Genomic DNA, 23,727 nt, shown 5'->3' on the forward strand with positions numbered 1-23,727 from the left:
AAGGAAAACAGATGGGAGATAAAAGTAACATTGCAGGACTTCCGGTGGCCGCCGAGCCGTGTCGGGAGGCTGCCGACGGAGCTCCGTCCCTAGACCTCAGTTTTCACATTTCAAGCTCAAATAAGCAGATTATGCAGAACTCAAGGATATGTTACATGTTTTTTCCTCCATCAGCAAAAAAGGGAGATATCTGGAAGTCAGTTGAGAGGAAAAGGTCAATAATAAAGCCATGTAGAGCAGACAGTAATGCAGGCCTCTCCCTGTGAGGAAGAAAATGGCTTGAATGAAAGTACCACTAAACAAGGCATTGTCCATATTTTTGATAAACTCAGCTTTGGAAAAATTGCAGCTTTTTTGTGGAAAAACAAGAGATTGCAAATCACAGCTCTTTATACATTGAGGAGCTAGACAGGAGAATAGGCATGCACACTATCTCAGTGTAGCAAAAATTTGTCAGAATAGTTCCCGTGTGATTCTTAGAACCAACTACACAAGAGAGAAGCCACAAAAGAACCCATGATGTGTTAAGTCTTTAGTGAGCATGGCAACATGGTGGTACACCAGAGGACACACATGAGTGAGGAAACATATGACTGTGCAGATTGTGTGAACATTTCATTAGAAATTCTCAGGTCATGACACACTAAAGGATGCAGACACAGGAATAACACAATTTGATTATCCTTTGTGCAGACTGTGTAAAAAAAATCAGTCACACTTTCAGTTATGAAACACCAGAGGACTTGCTCAGGGGAGAAACCCTTTGAATGTCCTGACTGTGGGAAAAGTTTTAGTCATAGTTCCCACCTAGTGACACACCAGAGGACTCACTCACGAGAGAAACCCTTTGAATGCCCTGACTGTGGGAAAAGTTTTAGTCACAGTTCCCACCTGGTGACACACCAGAGGACTCACTCAGGAGAGAAACCCTTTGAATGCCCTGACTGTGGGAAAAGATTTAGTGATAATTCCAGCCTGGTGACACACCAGAGGACTCACTCAGGAGAGAAACCCTTTGAATGTCCTGACTGTGGGAAAAGTTTTAGTCATAGTTCCCACCTGGTGACACACCAGAGGACTCACTCAGGAGAGAAACCCTTTGAATGTCCTGACTGTGGGAAAGGTTTTAGTCAGAGTTTCCACCTGGTGAGACACCAGAGGATTCACACAGGAGAGAAACCCTTTGAATGTCCTGACTGTGGGAAAAGTTTTAGTCATAGTTCCCTCCTGGTGGTACACCAGAGGACTCACACAGGAGAGAAACCCTTTGAATGTCCTGACTGTGGGAAAAGATTTAGTGATAATTCCAGCCTGGTGACACACCAGAGGACTCACTCAGGAGAGAAACCCTTTGAATGTCCTGACTGTTTGAAAAGTTTTAGTCAGAGTTCCCACCTGGTGAAACACCAAAAGACTCACGCAGGAAGAACAGCGAGGTCGGCGGGAAGAAGGTAAGAGGGAGAGAGTGATAAAAGGTGGAGGGAAGCGAATGAGATAGAGGGAGGCTAGTAACATGAAATATAGAAGGAAAATAGATGGGAGATAAAAGTAACATCGCAGGACTTCCGGTGGCCACTGAGCTGTGTCGGGAGGCTGGCGATGGAGCTCCGTCCCCAGACCTCCGTTTTCGCCCTGGCGGTCCCATATCTAGCGATCCAATCAGAACCGGAATAGGGGGTCTCTGAACATCATGGGAGTATTCGCTGCTACCCCCAAGGTGTAGGATTGCCCCGCAGTGCCAGGAGGAAAGATCCGGGCCCTGGCAATGGCCATCGCCTGGCCATAGCGGCCCCTCCAGAAGAGAGGAAGAACAAGGAAAAAAACCAGAGAAGTCTAACAGAGTGCTTGGATCAACAGAGAAAAAAGAAGGTAAAGTGATTAATACTCCTACAAATAAAATTGATACAGAAATTTACAAATTTATTTAAGGCCAAGAAGAAAGTTAAAGTAATTTGCCAGTGTGAGTGGACTTTAATAAGCCGGAACAGCTTCCGCTCACATAATCATAGAGACTTTAAATAGAGCGTCAGATTGAACCTGGAAGGTTTTATTAAATACATCGGAACCGAGGGGATAAGAACGGTATTGAATTGAACTCTATTTTAGCAATCAAAGAGAGTTATTTAAATTTAAAATTATTGGTTTCATTACTTCTTGTGTGGAATCTACACAGTGACTGCATTTCCAGCAGCTGCAGGAAATATTACATAAGATGGAGGATTAATATTCCACGAAGACAAAGGGTTTGATGAAGAGAAAGGACTAGGCACGTTTCAGTATTCATTGGTACCTCGTCTTACGAACGCCTCTTCTAACGAACTTTTCGAGATATGAACCCGGTGTTTAAGATTTTTTTGCCTCTTCTTCCGAACTATTTTCACCTTACGAACACAAACCGCTGCTGCTGGGATGAAGGGGTTTCTTTTTTTTTCTTTTTTGAAGAAAGAAAAGGGAGGGGCGGCTTGGAGATGGAAAGAGTTTGCATTAACAAAGCTAGGAGAACGGAGTGTTTGCAGAGGCACTGAAAGGGTTTCTTTATATTCTTTAATATATGACTAGATGTGTTTTCACATAGCGAGTTGTAATAGATACTTTATTCGTTTTGATTTAACTTATAATTAAATCTTATATTTTTCAATATTTCACTAGATGTATTTTTACATAGAGAGTTGTAATAGACATTTTAAAATATTCTCTGGATTGATTCAAACAACAATAAGTTCTTTTTTTCTGTACAACAAAGACTTCTACCTTTTTATGTCATATGTTATGTTTGTAATGTTTGTCTTTGAAAATTAATAAAAATATTTTTTTTTAAAAATTAAGTGACATTGTAAATTTAGGATATTTGTTTATCATATATTGGAAAAATATATAAGTTTGTAACATGTTGATGTGGTATATGTATAAATTCAAAGTTTGTGGGGAAAAAAAGAAAAATGTTGAATTTCCTATCTGTGGGAAAGCTTTCAGTCACAATAGCAACCTGGTGGTACCCCAGAGGATTCACACAGGAGAGAAACCATTGGGATGTCCTCTTTGTGGGAAAGGTTTTAGTTATAATTCAAGCCTTGTGAGATACTAGCAGACTCACACCATGGAAAAATCTTTGAAATGTCCAATCTGAGGACATTACTTCAAGCATAAATCATCCCTTATTGCACACAAGGAAATTCACAGGAGGCAACATTTCAAGAGTTTAGAGATGTCTTGAATTTCATTTGCGATCTCTCTTTGAAAGTGTAGGTGAGAAATTGATTATTGGAATTTTGGCCTGATTTAGTTTATTCTCACATTTCTCAGGATTAAATTTATAGGTGGAGAGAAAAGGAAAGTGGAAAATGGCCTCACTTGCATAACATTGACAGGTTTAATATGTCTTGTAAGAGTTTTTATATCTCTGCGGGTAATCTATCTGATTCAGGGCTCTTGCTATTTTTTGTGTGTTTTTACCACCTCCATCAATTCCATCATTGTTATTGTCCCTTCCAACTGTGTTGTTGTTGTTGTTGTTGTTGTTGTTGTTGTTGTTGTTGTTGTTTGCCTGGTTGTCCGCTATATAGTTTGATGGGATATTCTCATTTTGTTTTTGTTTTTTAAAAATCCTTTTGGAAATATTTCTTCTACTACATATAGGCTATCACTCCCTCTTTTGTAGGCCCCATTTTCTAAACCCTGCTGCATACTGTTCATACTGAAGTCTCTGGAGACTTTACAGGTCAATTTACAGAGGAAGAAGGATTTTAGCATTTAGCAGATGTAACATTTCTTCCTTCAGGTATGCTGGTGGCTCTTGGATGCAGACCATAGGAATGAAGATGTCTCCCTTAGAGTGTTTGGTCTAATGGTGCTACCATGTAATAAATACTTAGGAGCTGTGGGAAATCAGTCTTGAAGTTTTGGGATATAGAGAGTTTTGATTTCCACTGAGAGTCACCCTGAACAAAGACGATTGTGTCATTCTATAAACCTTCATGAACATTTACAGTTGAGAGAGTCCAGAAATATTTCGCAAGAAGAATACTCCTCTTCTCAGAACTCAATACCTTATTCCAGAGATGAAGCAAATGGAGGACACAAAATTGAATCTTCCCTGGTGAAGGGAATTTTTATTTTTTTGTTTGGTGATGGTACACTTTTATGTTTTATGTTTTTGTTTTCTGTAAAATTATTAAAAAAACCCAATAAAAATTATAATTAAGAAAAAATACCTTATTCCACCAGACTTGAAATTTTGCACCCAAAAAATTTAGTGGTGCGTCGCCTTCGATCTGATCTTAATGTGGTCCATAAAATCATCGGCCACACTCTTCTACCTGTCAATTAATACCTCAGCTTCTGACGCAACAACACACAACCGCACAATAGATTGAAACTCAATGTAAATGGCTCCAAACCTGACTGCAGAAAATACAACTTCAGCAGCAGAATGATCAATGCTCAATGCCGGGAACGCACTACCTGACTCTGCGGTTTGTTCCCGAAACCCCCACAACTTTAACCTCAGACTACAATCAACCTCACCCATTTCCCAAGTGGTCTGTAAGGGGGGTGAATAAGTGCACCACTGTGCCAACCGTTCCTATCCTATTGTCCAAATTTACCTATACCTATTTTGATTTTCTTTATGTTTATACCTGTTATCATGTACATGTTTTGATAAATAAAAATATTTCCTTGGAAAAATAAATTTAGGGGAAAATATTTTCCCATCCCCCCCACTTGTATGTTGGTCTTTTAGATGTGTACATTTTGCGTTTTGTACGTTGGTTTGTTATAAATGAAAAGTCATTAAAATCAAATTAATGTAGGGCTCAGCACATATCTAATCTTGATAAGGCAAGTAGCATCACATTTGACTATTTCACTAGGCTCACTTGCATTTATACAGTGAAAACATCTTGCAAACGCCTTAGAGACGGGACAAGAGTGTTTTTCTCCCGCTATCAGGAGATGGCAGTCATATACGCAATATCTTTGCCTGAAACATGCCTGATAGAGGAGTTAAAACCATCGAGTACGGAATTGCTAGAAAACATCAGAGAGAAATAGAGAACTTCCTCTTCCGGAAGACTCAGGGGAGGGAGGTGGGATGCAGAGCTGCTTTTGTGCTCTTCCGAGGATCGAAGCATCAGCTGGAAGGTGAGTTGAGGGCAGGTGGGGGAAGAGTCCGGGAGCAAATCGGGCTGTTTGGTTCCCTCCACGGCCTGGAAGCAGAGAAGCAACCGGGCTGAAGCGCATCAGCTGCTGGTGCTGCAGGTTCCTCCCCTGCCTAAATTTAATCCCACTGGTGCTGTACGCTGTGAAACTGGTGGCTGCAATTTTCTGCTGGTGGGAAGATTGAAAGAGTCTCAAGTTAAGGTTGATTCTCTGGGAATGGCTTCCCTCCAGAGGTTGTGGGTGCTCCATCACTGGGGGTTGTGAGAGAGTTGGGAGGGACCTTGGGCGTCTTCTATTCCGACCCCTGCACAAGCAGGAGACTCAATATCATTTCTGGCAATCGGTTAATTGTTCTCAGTGTCGGGAAAATTCTCCGTACTTGTAGGCTGGTTATCTCCTGGGTTGGTTTCCATCCGATGCTTCTTGTCTTGCCTTCTGGTTCATTGCAAAATATTAGGATTTATAATTATTACACTGGGACTGAGAGTGACAAGAAAAAAGCAACAGGAACATATTGTTATCAGAATATGCAATTAAAAATGAGGGGTAATAGTGAGAAGAGACAAAAAGGGATTGAGAATACAGTGATCCCCCGCTCGTTGCGAGGGTTCCGTTCCAGGACCCCCCGCAACAAGCGGGTTTTCGCGAAGTAGCGCTGTGGAAGTAAAAACACCATCTGCGCATGTGCAGATGGTGTTTTTATTCCCACAGCGCTAGCGAGGAGCCGAAGATTGGAGGCGGCGCGGCTGTTTGCCGCCGGCATGGAGGGCTTCCTAGCAGCCCCCCAAACCCAGGTTGGGGGTCCGGGGGGCGCTGGCTCTCGCCGCTTTCGAGCTGAATCCGGGAGCGAATTCGCTCCCGGACTCAGCTCGAAAGCGCCGAGAACGAACGGCAAGGAACGGCTTTTCCACGCCGTTCATTCTCGCTGCTTTCGAGCTGAATCCGGGAGCGAATTCGCTCCCGGATTCAGCTCGAAAGCGGCGAGAATGAACGGCAAGGAACGGCTTTTCCACGCCGTTCATTCTCGCCGCTTTCGAGCTGAATCCGGGAGCGAATTCGCTCCCGGATTCAGCTCGAAAGCGGCGAGAAGGAACGGCAAGGAACGGCTTTTCCACGCCGTTCATTCTCGCCGCTTTCGAGCTGAATCCGGGAGCGAATTCGCTCCCGGATTCAGCTCGAAAGCGGCGAGAATGAACGGCGTGGACAAGCCGTTCCTTGCCGTTCGTTCTCGGCGCTTTCGAGCTGAGTCCGGGAGCGAATTCGCTCCCGGACTCAGCTCGAAAGCGCCGAGAATGAACGGCGTGGGCGGGCGAAGGGCGGGCGGCAGCGAGGAGTTTGCGTGGGCGGTGGGGAAACTCCTCGCTGACGCCAGCAAGAGGGGGAAGACTCAGGGAAGCCGCCCAGCAGCTGATCTCCCGGTTGCCATCTACGCATGCGTGCCCACGGGCACGCATGCGTAGATGGTATTTTGACTTCCGGGTTGAAAAATAGCGAAGTACCCTGTTCGCAATGGTTGGGGACGCAATAAACGGGGGATCACTGTATACCTACAGTGTAGTTCCTACACAAATAATACATTCAAAATGAAAAAAATGAGTTGGGGAAGTTATTGGTAGAAAAAGAAAAGAAAAAAAGAAAAGATCATGACTGTAGAATTGGAAGGGAAATATTTGAAAGATTAAAAGAATGAGCGATTGACGGAATGTCATAATTTTTTAAGAATTATTTTATTATTTTATTAAAAAATAATAGAAAAAAAGAATAAAGAAAAAAGGGAAATATATTAGACTATAATATATCAGTTGTTGGAAGGATATATAATTTGGACAATTATTACCCCTTTTTATAACATTTGTTTTATATAAGATTTGTATAACTCATGGACCTGCTTTAATATTGAAAGAATTCAGATGATTATTGATATTTTTGGAATAATATAAGATCTTTATAATCAATATTCTTAAAGTTGGATTTTTTGTTATGGGCAATTTAAAATGTTATTAACCAATAGATGGAATAGTGATGACAAGAATTGTATTTATTTAAATATAGAGAATGAGTTAAAAATTTAAAAAGTTAGAATGTTGGAAGGGAGAGATGAAAGGGAAGAAGAAATTAAAAATTTAGGGGATCTAGAACTAAAAAAATGATGAGTCAAGGTACCAATTGAGGAGAGGGAGACATAGGGCCTAAAATGAAGAGGCATAAGAGATAATGACTATTTCTGGAAGTTACGTTTTAGCGATTAATTAGGAAGAAAGTTGAATATTAGAGGTGGTAGACTCAGACGACAAAAATAGGAGGAAGGAGGTTCGCACTGCCCCCACCCTGCTTGCCTTCCGAAAAAGTTTAAATACTCATCTTTTTCGCCAGGCCTGTGGTCATTAGACCTTTCCCCCTGACCAACAAGTGTTTGTTTTATGGAGTGAATGATAACACTATGTAACACAAATTTTGTTCCCAGCTTTTAAATGTTATATTCCAATTGCTTATGTCTAAAACAAATTAAAAATTGTATCACACTACAAGACAGGCGCCTGTCTTATCTTCGGGGAAGCACAATATCCAAAGTTTTGTGGCTTTAACCCATGGTTCACTTGTAGAATTCTTTGTTCCCTTGCCAGATGTTAATAGAAACCTAGAAGACTGACGGCAGAAAAAGACCTCATGGTCCATCTAGTCTGCTCTTATACTATTTCCTATATTTTATCTTAGGATGGATATATGTTTATCCCAGGCATATTTAAATTCAGTTACTGTAGATTTACCAACCATGTCTGCTTGAAGTTATTTCCAAGTATCTAATACTCTCATAAAATATTTTCTCATGTTGCTTCTGATCTTTCCCCCAACTAACCTCAGATTGTGCCCCCTTTCTATACAGATTGAGTTCATTAAGTCTTTCCTGATAGGTTTTATGCTTAAGACCCTCCACCATTTTTTTAGCCCGTCTTTGGACCTGTTCAGTTTTGTCAATATCTTTTTGTAGATGAGGTTCCAAAACTGAACACAGTATTCCAAATGCGGTCTCACCAGCGCTCCATAAAGGAGGATCACAATCTCCCTCTTCCTGCTTGTTATATCGTTAGCTATGCAGCCTAGCATTCTACTTGCTTTCCCTACCACATCACCGCACTATTCACCCATTTTGAGATTTTCAGAAATCACTACCCCTAAATCCTTCTGTTCTGAACTTTTTGCTAGAACAGAACTACTAATACAATACTCAGATTGAGGATTCCTTTTCCCCAAGTGCACTATTTTACATTTGGAAACATTAAACTGCAGTTTCCATTGCTTTGGCCACTTATTTACTAAAGCTAAATCATTTGCCATATTACAGATGCCTCCAGGAATATCAACCCTATTGCACACTGTAGAGCAGGGGTCCCCAATCGCCGGTCCGCGGACCAGTACCGGGCCGCAAGGCATGTTGCACCGGTCCGCGGAGTCAGCAGCTGCTGTGGAGCCGGCGAGTGCCAAGCTGTTTCCTGTCTCTTTCCCCTCACGTTCACTTGGGACCGCCATTTGCCTCGGGCTGAGAAAACCTTTGCTTGCTTGCTTTCTTCCTTTCCTGTCTTTCTTCTCTCGTCAAAAGTGGTCTATTTCCTCCTTGCGAAGCCCTTGCAAAGCCCTCGCTCTGCCTGCAGCTCAAACGAAAAGGCTTTGGCATTGTGCAGCTCTTTTTTTGCTAGGCTCCCCCACCCTATTCTCGGGGTCCTGGGTGGGAGCGAAGCCAGGGTGTGTGTGTGACCATGAAACCCCCACCACCAGCTCCGGTAATTTTCTTTTGGAAGGATTCCTTGCTGCAAGAAAATTACCAGACCTGGCAGTGGTGGGCGCTCCAAGCAGGCAGCGATCGCAAAGGAAGGTGACCGTGTCCGTGGAGGCACCTCCCCCTGCTCTGGGATTCCTTGCTGCAATCCCAGCCGGAACGGGGGGGGGGTTGTCCTCTGGAACTGCTGAAAGGCAAACGGCGGTCCCGAGTGAACAGGAGGGGAAAGAGACAGGAAACCGCCCCCTCCTACCCTTCCTCCCTCTGTCACCTCAACTCCCCCGCAAAATTAAAAAGGGGGGGGGAGAAAGACAATGGAACGATAAGCTAAACCCCCTTTCCGCCCCCACCGGGCCATAGAAAAATTGTCTTTCTGAAACTGGTCACCTGGTGGAAAAAAGGTTGGGGACCACTGCTGTAGAATCATCGGCAAATGGGCAAAACTTCCCTACCAAACCTTCCCCTATGTCACTCACAAACATTTGCATCTTCAGCTAGCTGCAAATCCACTGAACTATCAGAGATTAGGTTCACTCTTCACTAATGTATCTATTTATGTGGAACAGTATCAAAGGCTTTGCTGAAGTCCAGGTAGGCAATATCCACGGGCCACCTTCATCCAACACCTTTGTGACATAGTCATAGAAACCAATGAGATTAGTCTGACATGATTTGCCCTCAGTAAAGCCATGCTAGTTTGGGTCCAATAAGTTATTGTTTCTTAAGTATTAATTTAATCTTCTTTTTGAGTAGAGTCTCCATCATTTAAACTACAACTGATGTCAAGATACCTGGTCTATAGTTGTCAGCTTCTTCTCCACTACCCTTCTTGTGGATAGGCACAACATTGGCCATTCTTCAATCATCAGGAACATCTCCTGTTAAAAGGGATTGGTTAAACAAATCAGTCAGGGGGGTCGCAGTCACAGGTCTGAGTTCTTTAGGAACTCTAGGGTACTTGCCATCTGGACCAATTGCCTTATTTATCTTTAATTGTCCAAGTTCTTCTAAGACCTAGGCCTCTAAGATCAGTGGAGCTGAATCCCCACACCTGGAAGCAATTGCTAGTCCTTTGCATTGCTAAGAATGCTTGATTGACCCAATTAAACAACTGAATTTGAATGGATATTTGAGCATGGATCTCGGTAGTCTTCTATGGATCATAAATAATTTAAGTGATTAGTATTGGAGCATGTTTGACTTTTCACTATAATATATACTTTTATTCTTTTTTACCATCATCTCTAATTATTTTATAAACAATTAAAGTTCTATTTATCTTTGAATCTTACAGACAAAGGGGATGGCAATAAGACCATTCGGGACAATTGAAATAAAAAGCAACATTGAAAAGGGAAGAAAATCAAGCGAAAAATCAAAATATTTTCCATTTCTTTTGGAAAACCATACAATTCTCCTCCTCTTCCAGAAGCTGTTAGACAAGAGAGAGAACATCAAAAAACATTTCAAGCTCGAATAAGCAGATTATGCAGAACTCAAGGATATGTTACATGTTTTTTCCTCCATCAGCAAAAAAGGGAGATATCTGGAAGTCAGTTGAGAGGAAAAGGTCAATAATAAAGCCATGTAGAGCAGACAGTAATGCAGGCCTCTCCCTGTGAGGAAGAAAATGGCTTGAATGAAAGTACCACTACACAAGGCATTGTCCATATTTTTGATAAACTCAGCTTTGGAAAAAGTGCATCTTTTTTGTGGAAAAAGAAGAGGTTGCAAATCACAGCTGTTTATACATTGAGGAGCTAGACAGGAGAAGAGCCATGCACACTATCTCAGTGTAGCAAAAATTGGTCAGAACATTTCCCTTGTGATTCTTGGAACCAACTACACAAGAGGGAAGCCACAAAAGAACCCCAATGTGTTACATCTTTAGTGAGCATGGCAACATGGTGGTACACCAGAAGACACACATGAGTAAGGAAACATATGACTGTGCAGATTGTGTGAACATTTCATTACAAATTCTGAGGTCATGACATACTAAAGGATGCACACACAGGAATAACACAATTTGAATATCCGTTCTGTGAGGAAAGTTTCAAAGAGAGAATTCCAATCAAACCCAAGAATCGCAAAAAAGAGAAAACATTTGAATGTGCAGACTGTGTAAAAAAATTCAGTTACAATTTCAGTCATGAAACACCAGAGGACTCACACAGGAGAGAAACCCTTTGAATGTCCTGACTGTGGGAAAAGTTTTCGTTCGAATTCCCACCTTGTGACACACCAGAGGACTCACACAGGAGAGAAACCCTTTGAATGTCCTGACTGTGGGAAAAGTTTTAGTGATAGTTCCAGCCTGGTGCAACACCACAGGACTCACACAGGAGAGAAACCCTTTGAATGTCCTGACTGTGGGAAAAGTTTTCGTTCGAGTTCCCAACTTGTGACACACTGGAGGACTCACACAGGAGAGAAACCCTTTGAATGTCCTGACTGTGGGAAAAGTTTTAGTCGGAGTTCCAACCTGGTGACACACCAGAGGACTCATACAGGAGAGAAACCCTTTGAATGCCCTTACTGTTGGAAAACTTTTAATCAGCGTTCCTACCTGGTGACACACCAGAGGACTCACACAGGAGCGAAACCCTTTGAATGTCCTGACTGTGGGAAAGGTTTTAGTGATAATTCCAATCTAGTGAGACACCAGAGGACTCACACAACAGAGAAACCCTTTGAATGTCTCGACTGTGGGAAAGGTTTTAGTGATGATTCCAGTCTGATGAGACACCAGAGGACTCACACAGGGGAGAAACCCTTTGAATGTCCTGACTGTGGGAAAAGTTTTAGTGATGATTCCAGTCTCATGAGACACCAGAGGGCCCACACAGGAGACAAACCCTTTGAATGTCCTGACTGTGGGAAAAGGTTTACTGATGATTCCATTCTGATGAGACACCAGAGGACTCACACAGGAGACAAACCCTTTGAGTGTCTTGACTGTGGGAAACGTTTTGGTGATAATTACAGTCTGGTGAGACACCAGATGGTTCACACAGGAGAGAAACCCTTTGAATGTCCTCACTGTGGGAAACGTTTTAGTGTTAATTCCAGCCTGGTGAGACACCAGAAGACACACAGGAAGGAGAGTGAGGTAGTAGGGAAGAAGGTAAGAGGGAGAGAGGGAGAAAAGTTGGAGGGAAGCGAATGAGATAGAGGGAGGATAGTAACATGAAATATAGAAGGAGAGGGCCGGCATACAAATCCAATAAATAATAATAATAAAACAGATGGGAGATAAAAGTAACAGTGCAAATTTAGGATATCTGTTTATCATATATTGGAAAAATGTACATGTTTGTAACATGTTGATGTGGTATATGTATAAATTTAAAGTTTGTGGGGGGGGGGGAGAAAAATATTGAATTTCCTATCTGTGGGAAAGCTTTCAGTCAGAATTGCAACCTGGTGGTACCCCAGATGATTCACACAAGAGAGAAACCATTTAAATGTCCTTTTTGTGGGAAAGGTTTTAGTTATAATTCCAGCCTTGTGACACACCAGCAGACTCACACCATGGAGAAATCTTTGAAATGTCCAATCTGTGGACATTACTTCTGTTGTGGTTGGGACACGCCGGCAGAAATACTTCAAGCATAAATCATCCCTTATTGCACACAAGGAAATTGACGTGAGGCAACATTTTAGAAGTCTTGAATTTCATTTGTAATCTCTCTTTGAAAGTGTAGGTGAGAAATTGATTGTTGGAATTTTGGCCTGATTTAGTTTACTCTCACATTTCTCAGGTTAAATTTATAGGTGGAGAGAAAAGGAAAGTGGAAAATGGCCTCACTCGCATAACATGGACAGGTTTAATATGTCTTGTAAGAGTTTTTAAATCTCTGCTGGTAATCTATCTGGTTCAGGGGTCTTGCTATTTTTTTCTGTGTTTTTACCACCTCCATCAACTCCATCATTGTTATTTTTTCATTAAACATATTTTAAATATTCTCATGCACTTTTGTTAATTTAGCTCTTCCCAAATTATCTTTCACTCTGAAAGTTTTCTTTATCATATAATTTTTAATTAAATTCTTCAATTATTTTTTAATCTTGTTTTCAAAATGTATAAATCCTTTCTCATCTTCTAATGTACTTATCAAATTCTTCTTTTTCAAGTTATAGGCTAACCTTCTTCCTGGTTTTTTGGCATTTTTAAAAAAGTTAAACTTTTACCTACATCTACATGGAGGGATGTATGCACTGGTATACCCCAAGGCTCTGTTTTAGGCCCAGTACTCTTCAATATCTTCATCAATGACTTGCACGAGGGGACAAATTTGCAGATGACACCAAACTGGTAGGAATCTAGAAGATAGGTACAAAATACAGAAGTATATTGACAAACCTGAACATTGGGTGCTATCAAATAAAATGCAATACAATGGTGAAAAAAGTAAGGTTCTACATTTAGGCAAGAAAAAAATATTCACAGGTGGTACATTGCTCAACAGTAGTAACTGTGAGGGATCTTGGAGCCCTAGTGGACAACTATTTAAATATGAGCCAGCTGTGTGCAGCAGCTGCCAAAATAGCCAAAACTGTTCTAGCCTACATTAACAGAGGGATAGAATCAAGATCACGTGAAGTGTTAATACCACTTTATAATGCCTTGGTAAGTCCACACTTGGAATACGGCATTTAGTTTTGGTCACCATGATGGAAAAAGGATGTTGAGACTCTAGAAAAAGTTCAGAGAAGAGCAAAAAAAATGATTAGGGGACTGGAGACTAAAACATATGAAGAATGGTTGCAGGAGCTGGGTATGTCTAGTTTAATGAAAAGAAGGAACAGGGGAGACATGATAGCAGTGTTCCGATATCTCAGGGGATTCCACAAAGAAAAGGGAGTCAAGCTATTCTCCAAAGCACCTGAGGGTAGAACAAGAAGCAATGGGTACAAACTAAAGAAGGAGAGAAGTAACTTAGAACTAAGAATTTTCCTGACAGTTAGAACAATTAATCAGTAGAACATATTGCTTCCTGAAGTTGTGAACGTTCCAACACTGGACATTTTTAAGCAGATGTTGGATAAACAGTTGTCTGAAGTAATGTAGCGTTTCCTGCCTAAGCAGAGAGATTGGACTAGAAGATCTCCAAGGTCTTGTTGTTGTTGTTGTTGTTTGCCTGGTTGTCCGCTATATAGTTTGACGGGCTGTTCTCTTTTTGGTTTTGGTTTTTAAAAATCCTTTTGGAAATATTTCTTCTACTACATATAGGCTATAATCCCTATTATGTAGACCCCATTTTCTAAACCCTGCTGCATACCGTTCATACTGAAGTCTCTGGAGACTTCTGTACAGGTCAATTTGCAGAGGAATGTGGATTTTAGCATTTAGCAGATGTAACATTTCTTCCTTCAGGTATGCTGGTGGCTCTTGGATGCAGACCATAGGAATGAAGATGTCTCCCTTAGAGTGGTTGGTCTAATGGTGCTACCATGTAATAAATACTTAGGAGCTGTGGGAAACCAGTCTTGAAGTTTTGGGATATAGAGAGTTTTGATTTCCACTGAGAGTCACCCTGAACAAAGACGATTGTGTCATTCTTTAAACCTTCATGAACATTTACAATTGAGAGAGTCCAGAAATATTTCGCAAGAAGAATACTGTACTCTACTCCTCTTCTCAGAACTGAATACCTTATTCCACGAGACTTGAAATTTTGGGCTCAAAAAATTTAGAGGTACGTCGCCTTCGATCAGATCTTAATGTAGTTCATGAAATCATCTGCCACACTGTTCTACCTGTCAATTAATACCTCAGCTTCAAACGCAACAACACACAAGCACACAATAGATTGAAACTCAATGTAAACTGCTCCAAAAGCATCACATTTGATCATTTCACTAGGCTCACTTGCAAAGAAGTTGGCCTTCTCCAGGTCCCGTCGACTAAACAATGTCATTTGACGGGACCCAGGGGAAGAGCCTTCTCTGTGGCGGCCCCGACCCTCTGGAACCAACTCCCCCCAGAGATTAGAATTGCCCCCACCCTCCTAGCCTTTCGTGAGCTCCTTAAAACCCATCTCTGCCATCAGGAATGGGGGAACTGAGATATTCTTTCCCCCTAGGCCTCTACAATTTTGCATGGTATGTTTGTATGTATGTTTGGTTTTATTAAAAAGGGTTTTTTAGTTGTTTTAGTATTGGATTGTTACATGCTGTTTTTATCACTGTTGTTAACCCCCCCCCCAGTCCAGGGAGAGGGGCGGCATACAAATCCAATAAATAAATAAAAAAAATAAAATTAAAAGTGAAAAAGATTTGAGACCATTAATACATCTTGCAAACGCCTTAGAGATGGGACAAGAGTGTTTTTCTACCGCTATCAGGACATGGCAGTCAGATAGGCAACGTATGTGCATAAAGCATGCCTGATAGAGGAGTTAAAACCATCGAGTACAGAATTGCTAGAAAAGATCAGAGGACTTCCTTTTCCGGAAGACTCATGGGAGGGAGGTGGGGTGAAGAGCGGCTTTTCTGCTCTTCCGAGGATCGAATCAGCAGCTGGGAGGTGAGTTGAGGGCAGCTTTGGGGGGAGAGTCCGGGAGTAAGTCGGGCTGTTTGGTTCCCTCCACGGCCTGGAAGCAGAGAAGCAACCGGGCTGAAGCGCGTCAGCTGCTGGTGCTGCAGGTTCCTCCCCTGCCCAAATTTAATCCCACTGGTGCTGCACGCTGTGAAACTGGTGGCTGCAATTTTCTGCTGGTGGGAAGATTGAAAAAGTCTCCCGACCCTCTGGAACCAACTCCCCCCGGAGATTAGAACTGCCCCTACTCTCCTTGCCTTTCGTAAGCTCCTTAAGACCTACCTTTGTCATCAGGCATGGGGGAACTAAGACATCTCCCCCGGGCATATACAATTCATGAATGGTATGTCTGTATGTATGATTGTTTAGAAAATGGGTTTTTAAAAATATTTTTAAACTGTAATTTAGATTTGTTGTAGATTGTTTCACTTTGTTGTGAGCCGCCCCGAGTCTGCGGAGAGGGGCGGCATACAAATCTAAATAATAAATTAATAAATAAATAAGTTAAGGTTGATTCTCTTGGAATGGCTTCCCTCCAGAGGTTGTGGGTGCTCCATCACTGGGGGTTGTGAGAGAGTTGGGAGGGACCTTGGGGGTCTTCTATTCCGACCCCTGCGCAAAGCAGGAGACCCAATACCATTTCAGGCAATCGGTTAATTGTTCTCAGGGTCAGGAAAATTCTCCTTACTTGTAGGCTGCTTCTCTCCTGGGTTAGTTTCCATCTACTGCTTCTTATCTTGCCTTCTGGTGCATTGCAAAATAAGTTGACCCTCTTTTTCTTCACCCCTCAAGTGTTGGAAGATGGCTCTCGTGTCATACCTAGTCCTTCCTTTCACTGGACTAGACAAACCCAATTCCTGCAACTCTTCTTTATATCTTTTAGCCTCCAGCCCCCTAATCATCCCTACTTCTCTTCTCTGTTGTTTTTATAGAGACTCTACTACACTTTTTAAAATATTGTGGTATTCAAAACACGTTGCAGTAATCCTAATTGTGATCTTTCTAAAGCATCATAAATTGATACTAATACTGTTTGCTCTTTTTAGGGGATTGTTCACTATGATAGAACTTCAAGTAACTTCACAGTTACTGCTATTGAGCCACGTTGTATCTATTCTCTACTTCCTATGTGGTTTTTCTTGGCTAAGTGTAGAACCTACTTTTTCTCTCTCTTTAATTTCATGTTGTTGGATAGAGCCCAGTGTTCAAATCTATAGAAAGTCAAGTCCAAAGTCCACAAGGAAAGTCTGAATTTGACAAAATGGAGGTGTGTGTTTATGAAGAATTCGCTGGGATGTTAAAATACAGTCATGGAGATTTTAAAAATTGTCTTCTGGACTTTAGAGGTGGGGGAAAAAAACAGGAAAAAAGCTGGAATATAATGAAAAGTAACTGGAAAATAAAAGACAGGTTGACAGTTATATTGGTATTTATAATGATTACACTGGGATTGAGAGTGACAAGAAAAAAGCAACAGGAGCATATTGGTATCAGAAGATGCAATTAAAAATGAGGGGGTAATAGTGAGAAGAGACTAGACGGGATTGAGAATATACCTAGAGTGTAGTTCCTACACAAATACCGCATTTTCCGGCGTATAAGACGACTGGGCGTATAAGACGACCCCCTAACTTTTCCAGTTCAAATATAGAATTTGAGATATACTCGCCGTATAAGACTACCCCTCTTCTGACTGTCAAAAACTGAGTCTAGGTCTATGATGTACTTGCATTGAGAAAAAAATCATTTCTGAACATGATAACACAATATTTTAATTACTAATGATGAAGATCTTATTGTTAAAATTATGAATGAATTATTTAGAGAGAGAGAGCCAAGTGAGAGCACTCTTCTGTCTATCTCTCCATATGTCTCTGTCTATCTGTCTTGTCTGCCTCTCATATTTCTCCTCACCACAATTAAGTTTATTATTATAACTCATCATAATTTGTCAACACAAAAAGGTGAACCTGGCTATTTTTCTTTCTCCTACCATCTATTCTGAAGGTATATTTCAGTCTAACATGCAGCATGCTGACACCTATGTGAGAATCTATTATGGAATGAGAATCTGTATATGATATCATGATATGGCAATCCAAACAGCCCATACATTTTTTCCTCTTTCCGCACTTTCTGTCTTTATCCTCTTGCAATGTCACTTAAACAGATTTTAACTTGTCGGGTTTAATTAGTGACCCTGCCAATTTTCAGTACTGTGCAGTGTGCTATGATACAGAGCAGGGTGAATAATATGACCTCAGCTTTTAAAGTTATTTTAAAATGTTGCCTAAGAAATATGGAAAGATGATTCTTTTTGGAGGAAAAGTACATTTTCAATGGTTAAACATAAGAACAAATACAAACAGGCAGAAATAAATGCATCCAGTTTAACAGTCAATTTTGCAACCACTAATAATGTTGGTCAAGTAGGTACAAAATACCTGGGGAAATGATCAAAGTCTGGGAAATGGGTCCCTTGTCAGTTAAAAGGAGTGCTGATTTACCACCTGCTAGAGCAGTGATTTTCAACCTTTTTTGAGCCGTGGCACATTTTTTACATTTACAAAATCCTGGGGCACACCACCAACCAAAATTACACAAATCTAATAAATAAATAAATACATACATACATACATACACACACACACACACACACACACACACACACACACACATAAATAACCCCCTCATATATACAATCCCATGTAACATCCCCTTATAAATACAGTCAATCATCAATCATCCCTCCTCAAATTTATACCACTGTCTCATTTCTGGGTTCTTCTCCTGTCTTTCCCCCTTTTCTCTCTCATGTTTCTCATTTCTCTCTCTTCCTCCCTTTTTCCCTCATTCCTTCTCCCTCTCACTTCTCTTTTTCCATCCCTGTCTCTCTCCCCCCCTTACGTGTGTGGGCTGGGGTTTTTTTCTCTTTTATTCTTTTCAAACACAGGTGTGGGCTGGGGGGGGGTGTTTCTTATTATTTGGGTGCTTTTTACCATATGCTTCAAGAATCACCTCTCTCCCTCTCTCTTGTTCTCTCTCTCTCTCTTGTTCTCTCTTATTTTCTTTCTGAGGCTCCTCCCACAACGGTGGCTACAGCGGCGCTGGCGATCCGGCCGCTAGCCGCTCCGAGTGCTGTGGGAACGCCCACCCCTCTCACAGTCCGGTCCCGGGCTGACAGTAAAGGGGCTGCTTCCCATCCTCCTTCTCAGGTTTCCTTCTGAGCAAGCTGGCAGGAGGATGGGAAGGGGCTACTTCCCGGCGGCAGGAACTGCGGGGGGTAGCCGGCGTACGCTCCGGCTAACGAGCCCTTGCCGCAGCTATCCGCCGCTTCTTTCTTCTCCGCCTCGCCTCCGCTACTCCCGCCGCCGCCTTTGCTCTCCCCGCCGGGCAAGAGGCAAAGGCGGCAGCGGGAGTAGCGGAGGCAAGGCGGAGAAGAAAGAAGCACCGGATAGCTGCGGCAAGGGCTCGTTACGCCGGCTACCCCCCGCAGTTCCTGCCGCCGGGAGTGGCGCTCCACCCCAGCAAAGCCGGCGGCGGGAGCGGCGGCGTCCAGCCCTCTAGCCGGCGCCTCGCCAGCTATCTGCCAGATTCGAGTGCCGCCGCCTCAGGCGGCAGCGACAGCAGCAACAGCAATGCTTCGATGAAGCCGGCGAGGGAGCTCCGGAATCGGTTGGCGCTCGCCCGACGCCTTGTTTTTTTATTTCCCCCTTTGGTTTCTCTTCACAGGCGGGAGTTCGGGAGGCAAGGGAGCGCTCGAGGAGACAGCGTCTTGCGGCATCGCCTCCCGTCGGGTTTACGACGAAGGGACGCTCAGCAACTTCTTTTTCCTTTCGGCGCCATAGCCACCCGCAGTCCCCGGAGCCGGCGGGTTGAGGCAAAGGGCTGCGTTTCCCTTTCCTCCCTCCCTCCTGCCCCCGTCCTGAATGGAAGCCCCGCTCGGCCAAGCAGCCCGGGATCTCCGCCGCTTGCAAACCGGGCGGGCGGAGCAGACCCGCGCTCACTTTCGGCTCCGGGGACTGCGGATGGCTATGGCGCCGAAAGGAAAAAGAAGTTGCTGAGCGATGCCGCAAGACGCTGTCTCCTCGAGCGCTCCCTTGCCTCCCGAACTCCCGCCTGTGAAGAGAAACCAAAGGGGGAAATAAAAAAACAAGGCGTCGGGCGAGCGCCAACCGATTCCGGAGCTCCCTCGCCGGCTTCATCAACGCGCTGCTGTTGCTGCTGTCGCTGCCGCCTGAGGCGGCGGCACTCGAATCTGGCGTGGTGGAAAATCTTTGCCTGCCTCCAGATTTTCCACCACGCCAGATTCGAGTGCCGCCGCCTCAGGCGGCAGCGACAGCAGCAACCGCAGCGCTTTTTCCTTTCGGCGCCATAGCCACCCGCAGTCCCCGGAGCCGAAAGTGAGCGCGGGTCCGCTCCCCCCCCCTCAATCCCGCTCCCGGCCTCCTCCCGCCCGCGGCTGTGGAATGGGCGCAGTATCCGGCCTATAAGACGACCCCCCACTTTGGAAAAGATTTTCAGGGGTTAAAAAGTCGTCTTATACGCCGGAAAATACGGTAATGCATTCAAAATGAAGAAAATTATTCATTTTTACTATAGAATGAGACGATTTTGCATCTTCTCATTTATACAGTCAGAGTAAGAACACTATATGCATTGCAAATTTACACAGATTCCCCAAAACTGTATCAATTGCTAGTCCTTTGCATTGCTAAGAATGCTTGATTGACCCAATTAAACAACTGAATTTGAATGGATATTTGAGCATGGATCTCGGTAGTCTTCTATGAATCATAAATAATTTAAGTGATTAGTATTGGGGCATGTTTGATTTTTCACTATAATATATACGTTTATTCTTTTTTAACCATCAGCTCTAATTATTTTAAAAACAATTAAAGTTGTATTTTTCTTTGAATCTTACAGACAAAGAGGATGGCAATAAGACCACTCGGGACAATTGAAATAAAAAGCAACATTGAAAAGAGAAGAAAATCAAGCGAAAAATCAAAATATTTTCCTTTTCTTTTGGAAAGCCATACAATTGTCCTCCTCTTCCAGAAGCTGTTAGACAAGAGAGAGAAAATCAAGAAACATTTCAAGCTCAAATAAGCAGATTATGCAGAACTCAAGGATACGTTACATGGTTTTTCCTCCATCAGCAAAAAAGGGAGATATCTGGAAGTCAACTGAGAGGAAAAGGTCAATAATAAAGCCATGTAGAGCAGACAGTAATGCAGGCCTCTCCCTGTGAGGAAGAAAATGGCTTGAATGAAAGTACCACTAAACAAGGCATTGTCCATGCACACTATCTCAGTGTAGCAAAATTTTGTCAGAATAGTTCCCTTGTGATTCTTGGAACCAACTACACAAGAGAGAAGCCACAAAAGAACCCCAATGTGTTACATCTTTAGTGAGCATGGCAACATGGTGGTACAGCAGAGGACACACATGAGTGAGGAAACATATGACTGTGCAGATTGTGTGAACATTTCATTAGAAATTCTCAGGTCATGACACACTAAAGGATGCAGACACAGGAATAACACAATTTGATTATCCTTTGTGCAGACTGTGTAAATAAAATCAGTCACAATTTCAGTTATGAAACACCGGAGGACTTGCTCAGGGGAGAAACGCTTTGAATGTCCTGACTGTGGGAAAAGTTTTAGTCATAGTTCCCACCTAGTGACACACCAGAGGACTCACTCAGGAGAGAAACCCTTTGAATGCCCTGAATGTGGGAAAAGTTTTAGTCAGCGTCCCAACCTGATGAGACACCAGAGGACTCACACAGGAGAGAAACCCTTTGAATGTCCTGACTGTGGGAAAAGTTTTAGTCAGAGTTCCCTCCTGGTGACACACCAGAGGACTCACACAGGAGAGAAACCCTTTGAATGTCCTGACTGTGGGAAAAGTTTTAGTCACAGTTCCCACCTGGTGACACACCAGAGGACTCACTCAGGAGAGAAACCCTTTGAATGCCCTGACTGTGGGAACAGATTTAGTGATAATTCCAGCCTGGTGACACACCAGAGGACTCACTCAGGAGAGAAACCCTTTGAATGTAATGACTGTGGGAAAAGTTTTAGTCAGAGTTCCCACCTGGTGACACACCAGAGGACTCACTCAGGAGAGAAACCCTTTGAATGTCCTGACTGTGGGAAAAGTTTTAGTCATAGTTCCCACCTGGTGACACACCAGAGGACTCACTCAGGAGAGAAACCCTTTGAATGTCCTGACTGTGGGAAAGGTTTTAGTCAGAGTTTCCACCTGGTGACACACCAGAGGATTCACACAGGAGAGAAACCCTTTGAATGTCCTGACTGTGGGAAAAGTTTTAGTCAGAGTTCCCTCCTGCTTATACACCAGAGGACTCACACAGGAGAGAAACCGTTTGAATGTCCTGACTGTGGGAAAAGTTTTAGTCACAGTTCCCACCTGTTGAGACACCAGAGGACTCACTCAGGAGAGAAACCCTTTGAATGCCCTGACTGTGGGAAAAGATTTAGTGATAATTCCAGCCTGGTGACACACAAGAGGACTCACTCAGGAGAGAAACCCTTTGAATGTCCTGACTGGGAAAATTTTTAGGCATAGTTCCCACCTGGTGACACATCAGAAGACTCAGTCAGGAGAGAAACCCTTGGAATGTCCTGACTGTGGGAAAAGTTTTAGTCAGAGTTCCCACCTGGTGAAACACCAAAAGACTCACGCAGGAAGAAGAACGAGGTAGGAGGGAAGAAGGTAAGAGGGAGAGAGTGATAAAAGGTGGAGGGAAGCGAATGAGATAGAGGGAGGCTAGTAACATGAAATATAGAAGGAAAATAGATGGGAGATAAAAGTAACATCGCAGGACTTCCGGTGGCCACTGAGCTGTGTCGGGAGGCTGGCGATGGAGCTCCGTCCCCAGACCTCCGTTTTCGCCCTGGCGGTCCCATATCTAGCGATCCAATCAGAACCGGAACAGGGGGTCTCTGAACATCATGGGAGTATTCGCTGCTACCCCCAAGGTGTAGGATTTCCCCGCAGTGCCAGGAGGAAAGATCCGGGCCCTGGCAATGGCCGTCGCCTGGCCATAGCGGCACCTCCAGAAGAGAGGAAGAACAAGGAAAAAACCAGAGAAGTCTAACAGAGTGCTTGGATCAACAGAGAAAGAAGAAGGTAAAGTGATTAATACTCCTACAAATAAAATTGATACAGAAATTTACAAATTTATTTAAGGCGAAGAAGAAAGTTAAAGTAATTTGCCAGTGTGAGTGGACTTTAATAAGCCGGAACAGCTTCCACTCACATAATCAGAGACTTTAAATAGAGCGTCAGATTGAACCTGGAAGGTTTTATTAAATACATCGGAACCGAGGGGATAAGAACGGTATTGAATTGAACTCTATTTTAGCAATCAAAGAGAGTTATTTAAATTTAAAATTATTGGTTTCATTACTTCTTGTGTGGAATCTACACAGTGACTGCATTTCCAGCAGCTGCAGGAAATATTACATAAGATGGAGGATTAATATTCCACGAAGACAAAGGGTTTGATGAAGAGAAAGGACTAGGCACGTTTCAGTATTCATTGGTACCTCGTCTTACGAACGCCTCTTCTAACGAACTTTTCGAGATATGAACCCGGTGTTTAAGATTTTTTTGCCTCTTCTTCCGAACTATTTTCACCTTACGAACACAAACCGCTGCTGCTGGGATGAAGGGGTTTCTTTTTTTTTCTTTTTTGAAGAAAGAAAAGGGAGGGGCGGCTTGGAGATGGAAAGAGTTTGCATTAACAAATCTAGGAGAACAGAGTGTTTGCAGAGGCACTGAAAGGGTGTCTTTATATTCTTTAATATATGACTAGATGTGTTTTCACATAGCGAGTTGTAATAGATACTTTATTCATTTAGATTTAACTTATAATTAAATCTTATATTTTTCAATATTTCACTAGATGTATTTTTACATAGAGAGTTGTAATAGACATTTTAAAATATTCTCTGGATTGATTCAAACAACAATAAGTTCTTTTTTTTCTGTACAACAAAGACTTCTACCTTTTTATGTCATATGTTATGTTTGTAATGTTTGTCTTTGAAAATTAATAAAAATATTTTTTTAAAAAAATTAAGTGACATTGTAAATTTAGGATATTTGTTTATCATATATTGGAAAAATATATAAGTTTGTAACATGTTGATGTGGTATATGTATAAATTTAAAGTTTGTGGGGGAAAAAAGAAAAATGTTGAATTTC

At 42.6% G+C, this 23,727-nt stretch overlaps 1 protein-coding gene and 2 pseudogenes across 1 annotated transcript; all 3 read left to right on the forward strand.

Moving 5' to 3' along the window:
- The window catches only part of LOC139159247 (zinc finger protein 850-like), a 123,841-nt pseudogene that overhangs the window by 24,163 nt on the left and 75,951 nt on the right, over positions 1-23,727 (forward strand).
- Positions 141-2,523, forward strand: LOC139159892 (zinc finger protein 436-like). Its single transcript, XM_070737341.1, has one exon. It carries the CDS (start codon positions 727-729, stop codon positions 1,453-1,455), a length of 729 nt encoding a protein of 242 aa, XP_070593442.1. The 5' UTR covers positions 141-726; the 3' UTR covers positions 1,456-2,523.
- Positions 5,100-22,639, forward strand: LOC139159246 (zinc finger protein 850-like; annotated as a pseudogene).

Source organism: Erythrolamprus reginae, chromosome 2, assembly GCF_031021105.1.
Source record: "Erythrolamprus reginae isolate rEryReg1 chromosome 2, rEryReg1.hap1, whole genome shotgun sequence".
NCBI lineage: Eukaryota > Metazoa > Chordata > Lepidosauria > Squamata > Dipsadidae > Erythrolamprus > Erythrolamprus reginae.